The sequence below is a fragment of the Coenobita brevimanus genome, chromosome 79, assembly GCF_032717465.1.
Source record: "Coenobita brevimanus isolate Jiangsu-jjx chromosome 79, ASM3271746v2, whole genome shotgun sequence".
Lineage (NCBI taxonomy): Eukaryota > Metazoa > Arthropoda > Malacostraca > Decapoda > Coenobitidae > Coenobita > Coenobita brevimanus.
In genome coordinates this window covers 7,113,241-7,126,214 of record NC_137032.1, presented here as the reverse complement: position 1 = coordinate 7,126,214, position 12,974 = coordinate 7,113,241, and the positions used below count along the sequence as shown (strand labels likewise).

Here is a 12,974-nt window from a genome sequence, read left to right as displayed (position 1 = left end):
TTCTATTTACGTTCTCTATTTTATTTACGTTATTTACATTTCCATTTTATTTACACTGTGTTATGCACTGTCACTTGAAGTAACTTATAAAACTATTTTCCATTGTTCACGTATATTTACATTCATTACTTTCACTTGCTGTTTACACATTATTTACACATTATTTACAATTCCACTTGCACTGTTTTACTCAATAGAAAGATCGTAGTCACTCTTTTATCAATTGTCAGCCCTTTATCTCTTTCCACACGAGGTTTAGTAGGGGGTAAAGGTCACAGGGCCCTTTGCATGGGGGTGAAAAAGTCCCTGAAGTCAGCAAGAAGAAACAGGCGTACCTCTACTTCGGAAGATGAGAGTAAACTGATAAGGGAGGGCCGTGGTAGAGGCCTACTTAGGGGATATTCAGTGCTACCAATGTTAGCTCTTGAAACAGCTATGTATAGCACAAATGATTGGCAGGAAATCTAGACAATACATTATAAATTAGGTAGTTCCAGGTGAATGTAAATATCACTTAGGCTTCTCCCTTCCCTCCTTACATGTATATTTATTACGAAAATAGATTATACAGCATATTTCAAGGGGAAAAAATCAGCGAAAATTAGCGAACGAGTGCACGTGAGGTGTTGTCAGGTGATAATTAGCCAATTCCAGGTGTATGGCACTCTCACTTACCTTATTTCTTTCTTGTATATATTATTTGGTATAAGAATAGGACATAGGGCTTATTTCAATGGATGAAATCAGTGAAAAATTCCAGGGAAGATTTACTTAGCTGTAGCACGGCCAGGCAGGCGAGAGGATAGGGTAATGGAGGGGGGGTAGGGAGGGGAGTCAAGAACGGGGAGAAATGGCTAAATTGTCAACAATGGATGGGAGTACAGATGAGATTAGGAGTGCTGACTAGTGTTGGACATTGGCAGTACTGATAGATGATACAAGCCCCCACTTGGAAGCCCGGGTGAATTCAAAATAACACAGAATCACAAAAGCGACGCCCCGTGGTATGATCCCTTGCTCCGAAGCGTCACGAAAGTGACGCCCCGCGGTTAAGGGGTTAAGAAAATCGTTACAATGCCTTCATATTGCCGAAACTGAAAATCGCCTAATAGTCAGCTAATGCGCCAGCTGATAGTTTAAATCAACTCAAAATTTCAAGCTGAGCAACTCTGTATTTCACAAGAAAATCAGTTAGAGCTCTCCAAGAACAGATGTTCAAACTTTACTTGAAGGAGAAACAAAATAAAATCGCCTAATAGTCAGCTGATGGTCAGCTGACGTAACAGCTGACATGTTCAATCAACTCAAAACTTCAGGCTGAGCAGTTTTGTATTTCATAATGTACCATTCATTGACCTGTCGGCTTCGCCACAGGTAATGAAATTTTTAATTCATAGAATCACTTTATGTTTACATTGTGTTTACCTGGCATATATAGTACTTCATTCATTCATTCATTCATTGCCAGACGCCATGTATCCCAAACGGGGTGGCCAAGGGCTTAGAGTTAATTGTTTTACAGGGAGGGGCACTAATCCTCCACCAGCCCCACTTGACACGTAGGGATGCCAACAGCATCTGGTGTTCCCAGGCAGTCACCCATCCAAGTACTAACCAGACCCAGCGTTGCTTAAAGCTGAAAATACAATGGCCCCTGTATACTGGGTAGTCACACTTTGGCCATTCCATTCAAAATGTTCGGTACACAGCCTCTCAATAGCGCAACCATTTTTGCAAGAAGTGCATCAGGTACTGCAAATTTAATTTGACTTCATGCTCATGGGTAATTCTTCTTTCGCACCAGCAGCCTCATCGAATGAAGGAAAGTCAGTATAATTTTGTGTCTGAGTGCGATATCCAAATGCGTAACTTCTGACCAAAAGCAAATAACTTTCATCTGGCTGTAACAATGTTCATACATACATTCAGTATGGGTTCTCGGTACGCTGATGTGTGATAATACATATATATGCTAGCTTTGCTAGGGATAAAATAAAAGACTAACTTCAAAGTGGCCACTAATATGAAACACTGACAGAAATGAAGAAAATAAGAGCAATAGGAAGTAATGGAATAAGAGAACTGCATATTACACTAGTAATTAAATTCCATCCATCCATCCATCATCCAATCCTACCTTGCCCCATGAGGAGCGTAGGAGCCCGGGGCTAGGCATGTTGGTCCTGACATTTAAGATGAGAGTGACCAGCCTCACTCATCCCTGAGTGGCATTACGTGAGCAGTAACCCCAACCTCCCCTTGGATATAAACCTTCACCGGCTCAATCCGATTGGAGCGCCGCAATTACCCACTAAACTACCAGGTGCCATAATTTGGTTATATGTTTACCACCCAACGTAGTAAATGGTTTCCTGGTGTACAGGAAATCATTTGGCTTGTCACTCAGTGTAGAGTCCCCCATGGACAGAAAAAGAGGAAAGAATGAAGGAAAGACAAAAGAGGGAGTGTAAAGTCACCCGCAGGCGGAAGGACGAGGAAAGAATGAAGTAAAAATGACTGAAGAGGAAATAAAAACAACAACAACAAAACAAAACAAGAAACTGAAGGCTACACATTTAAGTGTGTAATTCGCATTGATCTTTAAATGTAGTACAGTACTGGCAGATAGTTTCGCACCCCCCAGACTGATCCATAACACTTTCATGAAGTGTGTGCACTCCAGATTCAGAACCACTGAACTGAGGGATGATGATGTTTTTTTGCGGGTTGACGGAGCAGTGAAATGACACGTTGCTTCCTCCCTCAGGGCCTCGCCGCTACCCCATCCTCGGCAGCAGACCTGTACAGGACGACGCCGATATGCTAGTGATGAGACGGAAGTACGGTCCAGTGTTCAGGTGACGCATTTGTGAACTTTTGTGACCTTAATTTGTGCATAACATTGCCTGCCTTTACTATGATTCTTGCTCACATAGGAACTTCACAGGCAAAACAGAGACAATGTTAAAATAATACGACCAAACATAATATCTCCCGAAATTATTAATTGTCACGTAGACATGATTACGGTAAGTTGGTCGGGATCCAGTTCATTTGGATTACAAGTGTAGCTGCCAAACCAGTTATACAGAGGTCAGTAAATTGCTATGTAATGATGTTAGAAAGTCTGCAATTACAGTAATAGCTACAAATACGGTAAAGTTACTATTCCCTTGGTACACAGGAAAAAAAAAAAAATGACAGCCAATTTTGTTTGATAAAAAAAAAAATCTTGCTCCAGCAAAAGACATTGCTATTAATGGAATAATTTTTCCTGACTAAACAAAATTTGGCTGTTGCAATTATATGATTATGTGCCATTACAGTATGTTTGGTAAAAATCTCTCTTTTTTTTTTTTTTCAACAAAAGCGTTTCTTAAAGTATCAAACACATTTTTTTTTTTTTGGAGATTAGATACTTAGTGAATTCCCTATTTTACCATAAATTGACCTCATATAACCATTAAATTTACCCTTGCTTTATTTTCAGTGTTATGCCAGTAATTTTTTTTTTTTTAATAAGGAAAATGTTCATGTACGTACATGATTTTAAAATATTTTCACAATGAGGTTCACAGAATAGGACCTTAAAATAATAACATTAATACAGGAAGAGATAGTATGAAATAATTTTACAGTTTAGCTCTGCCTGGAAGCATGCATATGCAGCATTAAGACCTCCCCTACATTCATGAAACGACAGTTCTGAGCCTGTTTCTCTCTCTCTCTCTCTCTCTCTCTCTCTCTCTCTCTCTCTCTCTAAATATATATATATATATATATATATATATATATATATATATATATATATATATATATATATATATATATATATATATATATATATACATATCCACCAATGAATTCAAAATTACTCACCAAACTTCTCTGCTCTTCCCTGCCTCTACCCTCTTCACCTATGTTTATCCCTGTCCCATATTTCAGAACACGGATTGGCAACGTGAACTTCGTGTTTCTGTGTGATTATCGTCAGATCAGGGAGGCCTTCAACAAGCTGGAATTTAGTGCTCGGCCAGACTGGAACTTCCTGCACTTTCTTTCTGATGGCAAAGAAGCAGGTGGGCTTTCATAGCTAGACCTATATTATCGTTTATTGCTCAAGTGACTTTGCCGGTTCTCATAATAATTGAGAAACATACGGATACATTTAATTGGTAATGATTAGGACGTGGAGGCGAGACGAGATATGCAGTTGGCCACGATGAAAGAGATACGTTTATTCTAAAGGTGTGAATGTTCGCACAGCTGAAAGGGGTCACCCTGTGGTGGGGGGACTCGAAACGTGGCCAGCAGCCCCACTTACTCTGGAGGCCTGCATGCCTTTGTAGGGATTGGTGTCTGTCGAACCCGTGAACCAAGCAACCCCCCCCCTCCCCACCCTGCATCACTGGAAGAGTCTCTGGAAGAGAAGGCCTGCACTGGAAGAGGCGGCTTTCCAGTGATGTCCATCGTCCATGTCCACACCCCACCTCAGATAGGGTTTTTGCCTCCCCACGTGTTTGCCATGCGTGGTGCTCCATACTGCAGGAAAACAGGAGTCCTGGGGGTTAACTAATGCTGTATGATGCACTCTGCAGCTTGCAACACACCTCTATGGTCCTCTGTTCTGACTAACCGTGAGGCCTGGTTGGGCCTGGTCATTTCAATAGGCTGGTCACTTGTTGGCTAGGGTCAAGTGGGCATGTGGGGGAGGGGGTTGGTGGCTCCTATCATGCTAGAGTCGCCCTTGTCTGGGTCACCTGGTGGTTACATGCATATACAGTACTCCCTCACTACCTCTGGGGTAGCCAGAGCTGGTATGATTGGCACAGCCCTCCTCTTACTGGGCTCTATGGTGGCTAGAAAGGTGGGGGACAAACTATCTCTGCTTTTCATGGCTCTTTCACTGGAAATTGTTGACGACTCTGCATCCGTCTCTGGAACCTTTCCATGACCCTGGGAACTGTTTTCCTTTGCCCCAGTTCCAGCTGGAACTAGGAGGCGTTTCCACCAGGTTAATGTAGGTGTGGAGACCTGTGTTCTTCTGTCTGAGCCTGTTTCATATGTTAAATACCTCATGTTGATAACCTTCCAGGATGGATCAGATTTAAATCTTGACATTTTCGACCTTCACCGTGCCATTGATTCTGCTTGTGCCCGTGAACCTATGATCTCATCCCAAGGGAATGGTAGTGTCCTTACTGAAATGTCCTCCCCGAAGGTGTGCTCCTGTTTGCAGGCCATGAATTAAGTGTCTGCTAACAATGTATATATATCTCCTCATGTTACCTTTAGCCGGTACAAGGGCGTCAGTTGTTTCCCATTACCTCCCCCGATACTTTGAGACACTGCTATTGGTGGAACTGCAGTCGTCTTGTGTGGTGACTGTTGATCGCATGCAGAAAACAGATGGTATTCTGACGTCAGCTCCGATCCTATGCCTCACCTTTCAGCAGTTAACATTGCCTGTGTTCTGTGAAACTTGCTTGGCTGTCAATTCGTGTGAGGTCTTACGTGCCGACCCCAAAACAGTGTATTCATTGTTAAGGGTATGGGCATGTTAGCCACTTTTGCTACAGTGAACAGACTGGCCTTCCTGGCAGCTCAGCCCACCCATGTTAATCATTGTCTGGGATCCCCTAAATGCTTTCATTATGGGGGTGCCCATGCTGCATCTTTACACTGTCCTTGTTACTCCTTTGAAAATGAGAGCTTATCCATCCATTCCCATGAGAATGATTCATTCCCTGAAACAAAGAGGAAGACTCAGAATTGCTTTTTCCAGCCCTGGAATGCGTATGCTTCTTTCATTTCTAGTGCCCCTGTGCGCCATCCTGTGGTTTTAAAGCTGTCTTGATCTGTACCATCAACCACTTGTCCTATTTTTTATTTGCAGCACACCATTTCTGAGGTTCCTCCTGCTTGTGGAACTGGTGTTCATCTGCCCACTTCTCCTGCTGTTTCTGCTTCTACATCAGTGGTGGGGATTAGCACACTTCCCTGGTGGTGGTGGTTGTCCACGTCGGTGTATCCCCCTATCCTGACTTGGTCAGCTTCCCCAAATTCTCTTAAGTAGCCTGCAAGCATCTCGGTTGTTCTTCAAAATGCTTTAAGCCTGAAGACTCGCTGCCTAAAGTTTCCTTTGTGGAACCTTGTGTAGACTTTTTTTGCTGTTCCCCCTACTCTAGAGTCTCTGGAATCTAGCCAGGTGCAGGCTGAACCTGGTGATTCGATGGTGATCTCGCCACCACCGGTTGACAATGTAGCCCAGATAGTTGGTGTTCTTGTTCATCCGCATATGATTTTGTCCTCACAGGATCCTGGTTCTGTGGAGTCTGCTTCTAGTTCTGATGCTTCCTGTGGCAATGCTAGCCACCCTAAACTTCAGCCACCCTAAACTTCAGCCACCCTAAACTTCAGCCACCCTAAACTTCCTTGGGTGGGCTACAAGCCATCTGTCAAAGAGCCTGTTCTTCTGGCTCTGAGAAAGAACACTGCAAAACTTTTTGCATCTTCCTCCTCTCAGTTGACTTCGGATGGACTGCACAATGTACATATTCCTGTTATTGGGCGGTCCCTTTCTAAGGGCCTTCTTAAGCACTGATCCAAACCTTCCGCCTTGCCCCGGACTGTGCTGTCCTCTGCTTCATCTTGATCATCCCTCCGCTATGGGTTCAGTCATTTAGTGGAAGTGTCGTGATTTGCATGTGATCCGGGAGGAACTGCGTCATCTTGTTACCAAGGTTTCGTCAGTATGCTTTTGCATCCAGGAGACTATACTCGGTGATTCTGTTCCATCTGGTTTTTATGGTTAATATGCCTCTTTTTTTTTTTTTTACCCATTTTCTGGCCAATGACGTCATAGAGGTGCTGCTATCATCCTTTGTTGTGATGCCCCATTCACTCATCTGAGCCTTTCCATCCTCATACAAGCTGTCACTGTTCAGGTTTTTCTGCACTGTCAATATCCAGCAGTTATATGTGTTTATTGCTCTGTTAGCGTTACTGTTGAAAGATTGGATCTGAAACACCTTCTTCGTAATCTTACCTCCCTTTTCTTTTACTGGAAGATTTCGGTGGTCGCTGCACACGTGCGGTGGGGCAGCATGGCCAGTCTTCAGAGTGCTATGCTGGCTTGTATAGATGAAGAGGAGTTGGGTGTTGTGAATTCTGGTGAGATGACTTACTTCCATGGCCAGATTGATACATTTACAATCATTGATTTGTCTCTATGCTCGACTGATGCTGTTTTAAATTTTGTTTGGAGTGTATTTTCAGACTTTAAGAGCAGTGACCACTTTCCCATCCTTTTAACTGCTATTGAGGATGGGCTGCAACTTGCCTTTCTCGCTGGCGGGTGAACTGGTCACTTTTCACAGGGTTATGTTCCATTGACTACTATGTCGATGATTTTGGCAGAACTGATGAAGTGGTGGCTTATTTTCTTGATATGTTGCTCTTTATCCTTTACAAAGATGCAGTCAGTTTTCAAAACGTCTGGTTCCTAGGTGGGTCCATGAGTGCAGTTTCTCAGTGAAAGTCAAACAAGTCACCTTCTCTTGGTTTTGTCACTATCATGGAGATCTTCAGTATTTGGTGGCATATTGGAGGGCGCGAACTCATGTACGGAGGGTGTTAAGGGAGGCCAGACGTTCATCATGTAAGGGTTATGTTTCCTCCATTAATTCAAGGACTTCTCACACTCGGGTGTGGAGCCAGGTAAGGAATATTTAAGAAAAAAATTACCGTTCCCTTCCTTCCTGTTTTATCTGATGTAGGTTGAATTTGGGCTAATCCTTTTGCTGTTACTGAGCTGTTTGTCGATCGAATTTGGTCTTGTGTCAAGAAGGAGACGAATTCACCTTCGGCATGCCACTCTCGGCACTCGGAATCTCGTGGTCTCAGATTCGCCTCTTTGTGGGGAGAGTCTTATGATGACCTCTTTTCTGTTTCTGAAATTCAGGAAGTTCTGTCACAATGCTATGATTCCTCTCCTGGGTGTGATGATATTCCTTATCTCTTTTTATATCACATGTCTGATGGGTCCCTCTTGTTTTTACCGTCGTTGTATAATAGGATCTGGTGTAGTGGTGAGTTTCTGGCTTATTGGGATGTTGCTGTAGCTATCTCAATCCCCAAACCGGGTAAGGATCATCAACAGGCAACAAACCATTAACCCATCTCTCATACTTCTTGTATATGTAAGGCCTTGGAAAAGATGGTGAATGGTCAGCTCATGTGGTTTTTGAAGACGGATGACTACTTATCCCCTGCCCAGTATGGCTTTCGTAAAATGCGGTCCACCTCTGATGCCCTACTGTCTCTGGAGTCCCCTGTCTGTGAGGTTTTCTTTACTAACCAACACGAGGTCACGGACTCCTTCAATCTGGAGAAGGCATCTAGCACTATCTGGTATCATAGCCTCTTGCTTTCTGTTTATGAATTAGGTCTTCTTGGCAGCTTGCCTTTTTTTTTTTTTTCTGTCTGGCAGTTTTTATCCGACAAGTTTTTAAGCGTTTGAGTGGTGTGTGTACTTTCTAGTGCCTGTCCACTCGAAGATGGGGTCCTACGAGGGAGTATCCTTAGTGTTCTTCTCTTTAATGTGGCCATCAAAAGTGTACTCAAAGTACTCCTGGATAGTGTACATTGTTACCTATATGCCGATGACTTTTTGGTATCCATCACTGTATCTCGATTGTCTCTGTCAGAGAGGAAGTTGCAGCTCGCTCTTGACAGAATTTCCAAGTGGACTGGGTCTCGTAGTTTCGTTTTTCTTCTACAAAGACTGTGGCTATACATTTTTGTCATCTTCGCGGGGTTCACCAATACCAGACCTATATTTCTATGGTCACAGAATCCCCTGTATGAAGGAGGCTCAGTTTCTGGGGTCTTATATTAGGTAGACTGCTGACCTGAATTCTTCATTTCCGGTATGTTAAGGTAGCTTGTGTTAAGACCATGAGTCTCCTGAGGGTTCTGGCTCATACCTCTTGAAATGCTGACATTCAGACCCACCTCCTCTTGCATAGATCTCTTTTTTCTTTCTAAACTCGAATATGAGCGTGGGGGCTACTCCTCTGCTATAGATGCCCATCACTGGATGTTAGATTTTGTGCATCTTGGTGGTTTTCTTCTGGTGACTGGGGCATTCAGGTCATCACTAATTTAGAGCTTGTTGGTGGATACTGACACGCTTCCATTGAACTTGTGCAACAAGTTGTTAATGATGAGGTGTTAGTTCCGTCTTCACTGCCTCCTGGACTCCATGTCCTGCGTCTTGCTCTCCCAGGATTCCCAGTCTACTGTTTATTTCACTTGCCCAAGTTTCCTGAAACCCTGTTATGTCAACCTTCTCTGTCCCACCCTGACAGTTTGTCTCCATCTGGTCCCGATGATAGTTTACTGTATACTCCCTCAGATGATGTTCTGCAGGTCCTTTGTTAGGACAAAGAACTCACTTCCCTCTCAGGTGCCCCCCTCTCTCTCACTTTCTCTCATTAGAATAATTCCTATGATCCTGAGGGTCTGTCCCTTTCTATACAAATGAATCAAAGACTGACGAACGAATGGACTTTGGTGTAGCATTCCCTTCCTTAAATCGGAGCTGTAGACTTCCTGATATTTCTTTTGTTTTTTATTACGGAAATCACTGCGATTTAATTGCTCTCCATATCATTTTACTTTCCCCTAGACTGCTTTTGTGATTTTCGTGCTCCGTCAGTGCTTTTTCCATACTGTTGTCTTTTAAATAATCTCATTGGCTATATCAATTTTAGAGTGTCTTTTACCCTTTGACTGTCGTGGCCATCGTGCGGGGTTTTGTTGGGTTCCAGCTCATGTGGGGGTGTCAGGGAATGAGTGGGCTGATCTGTCATAAGGCAGCATCAGCTTGCCTTCCACCTGCCATGGGATCCCATCCTCCCTTGTATTGGTGGCCCTGCATCTGTTCTCTCTTATACTTTAGGACAGGTTCAGCTTTGTTGGCATGAACACTGAGCTTCGGTGGGGGCCAACATGGTGTGTGCTATATGTGGCGAAGTGAGCTTCTTCAGTTACCAAGGCTTGTCTCGCCTGTAGATGACAGCTTTGTGCCTGCTTCGAACTGGACGCACACACAATTCTCTCATGGATTTTGTAAATTTACAGCACTCCCCTGAACTGTTCAGCACTTGCTGCCTCAGTCTTGGAGATTCGTGCCACCAGTACCTCCCTGGGCACTGGGCAGGTGATGGCCAATTTTTTCATAGGTGCTTGGAGAGGTTGCCTGTGCTGTGGGAGAGGAAACTCTTTCCTTTGTGAAGGCAGCAGGACTCCTTTATAAGATTATGTGTTTAGTAGTTTTAGTATTTTTTACTTCCTTTATTTTATCTTTCTGTCTGTTTTTATTTTCTTTATTGTCGTCCTTATCACCTCTGTCCGGAGGCACATGACCCTGGCAGTTGTGCAGCCAGTTTTATTTTATTCAGTCAGTTAATGTGGATGGTTGCAACTTACCGCAACCCGTACGATGATTTAGTATTCCTTTATGAATTAATCTCCCAACACCGTCTGGATAGGTTGAATCAGAGATGGTGATTGACTGATACACAAAAGTTTGTTTCTGCAATATACAATTATATCTACACACAGTGACAAGAACATGCCGCCTAGTTTATGTTTGTGAATCAGCGGTGAACCATTGTGTGACGCTTTCTCATGGTAGAGTGTTCATGAAAACCGATTCTGCCTGGCCACTCTGCAGGTAGATTTAGAGAAATAATCAATCCGTTATTCTACCTTCGATTTTAGAAAATCCAAAGTCTGGTGACATATCTATAGAACAGTGTCTTCATATTATTATTATTATTATTATTATTATTATTATTATTATTATTATTATTATTATTATCATTATTATTATTATTATTATTATTATTATTATTATTATTATTATTATTATCATCATTATTATTATTATTATTATCATTATTATTATTATTATCATTATTATTATTATTATTATTATTATTATTATTATTACTGCTGTTGTTATTATTATTATTATTATTATTGTTATTATTATTATTATTATTATTATTATTATTATTATTATTATTATCATTATTATTATTACTATTAATACTATAATAATCTATCTATCTATCTATCTATCTATAGCCCGACGCCCTAATCCCGCAAAGGGTGGCCGCAGACAAAACGCCTCCAAGTCACTCTGTCACCCACCATTTGACTCCCCTCCCCCCAACTCACCCCCCCCTCCCTCATATACCTCTCAACTCCATCCCTCCACCTCATCCTCGGTCTACCCCTCCCTCTCCTTCCCTCCATCTCACCTACATACACCCTCTTAGTCAGTCTTTCATTCTCCATCCTCTCCACATGTCCAAACCACCTCAGTGTATTTCTCCTAATCTTTTCAACAACATCCACATCTACCCCACAACGTTCCTTCACTTCTTCATTCGTCAACCTGTCCCTCCATGTCACTCCACATGCTCCTCTCAAGTAACTCATTTCCACTGCTCTCACTCTTGACTTGTTCCCCTCTTGCAAGGTCCACGCCTCGCTTCCATACGTCAGGGTAGGGATCACAATACCATCATGCAGTGACTTCTTAACTTCCATACTCACCTCCCTATTTCTCATCACTGCTTTCAGTGTGCCAACAACCTTCCTTCCCTGCTGTACCCTTTCACGTACTTCATCCCCCAAAGTTCCATCCTTACTCATCACACTACCCAAGTACTTGAATGCACTCACATTCTCCATATCCTCACCATCCAACCTCACTGCACACTCTGTGACTTCATTCCTCTCAAACACCATAACTTTACTTTTGTTTACATTAACTTTCAGCTTCCTCCTCCTACACACTGTCCCAAATTCATTCACCAAACCTTGCAACTCCCATTCATCTTCACTCAACAATACTGTATCATCAGCAAACAGCAACACCGGAAGCTTCCAAATCTTACCCTCATTCATTAGGGCCACCCCCACATCCACTGCCCTACCTTGTACCTCCTTTACGACCCCATCCATATATATATTAAACAGCCATGGAGACATTACACACCCCTGTTTCAGTCCCACATTGAGATCAAAGAACTCACTCAGCTCACCATCCACTCGCACCGTAGCCCTAGCTCCCTCGTACATACTCTTCACAGCACTCAACAATTTCCCCTCCACTCCATATATTCTTAATACCTTCCACATACCTTTCCTATCTATTCTGTCATAAGCTTTCTCCAAGTCCATGAAGGCAGCGTACACTTTCCTTCCCTTCTCTAGATACTTCTCCACTAAACATCTTAGAACAAATATCTGATCTACACACCCTTTTCCCTTCCTAAATCCGCTATAATAATAATAATAATAATAATAATAATAATAATAACAATAATAATAATAATAATAAAATTATTATTATTATTATTATTGTTATTATTATTATTATTATTATTATTATTATTATTATTATTATTATTATTATTATTATTATTAGTACTACTATTATTATTATTACTGTTATTATTATTATTATTATTATTAGTAGTAGTAGTAGTAGTAGTAGTAGTAATAGTAGTAGTAGTAGTAGTAGTCGTTGTCGTAGTAGTAGTAGTGATGGTAGTAGTAGTAGTAGTAGTAGTAGTAGTAGTAGCAGCAGCAGCAACAGCAGCAGTAACAACTGTAGTAGTAGTATGGTTGATGACTGTGAATTGTCTGCCAAAATGGGACAGCAACGTGTTGGTGATTCTGATGGATATGCTGGAGGAGAGGTATGTGGTGAACAGATGCTCAGTGAGAGAGAACCTGGTTATCTTGAAGGACTTGGCTCCGATGTTCCACTCGTTTGCCTCTGGAAGTATCCATGCTTTCAGAATGTGTGTGGTCGTTCCTTCTGTGATACTTGTGTTACTGTTGAGTGCTGGTGTTATTTCACTGGTTATCGTTGTTTAGATACCCGACCG

At 42.2% G+C, this 12,974-nt stretch overlaps 1 protein-coding gene across 1 annotated transcript in view; it reads left to right on the top strand.

Annotated features, from left to right (window-relative positions):
• LOC145408994 (cytochrome P450 2L1-like) overlaps positions 1-12,974 on the top strand; it is a 118,469-nt gene that overhangs the window by 52,717 nt on the left and 52,778 nt on the right. Inside the window, exons 3-4 of the mRNA XM_080279564.1 lie at positions 2,768-2,858; positions 3,946-4,079. Of these exons, the coding sequence (XP_080135690.1) occupies positions 2,768-2,858; positions 3,946-4,079 (225 nt within the window). The remainder of the gene's footprint in view (positions 1-2,767; positions 2,859-3,945; positions 4,080-12,974) is intronic.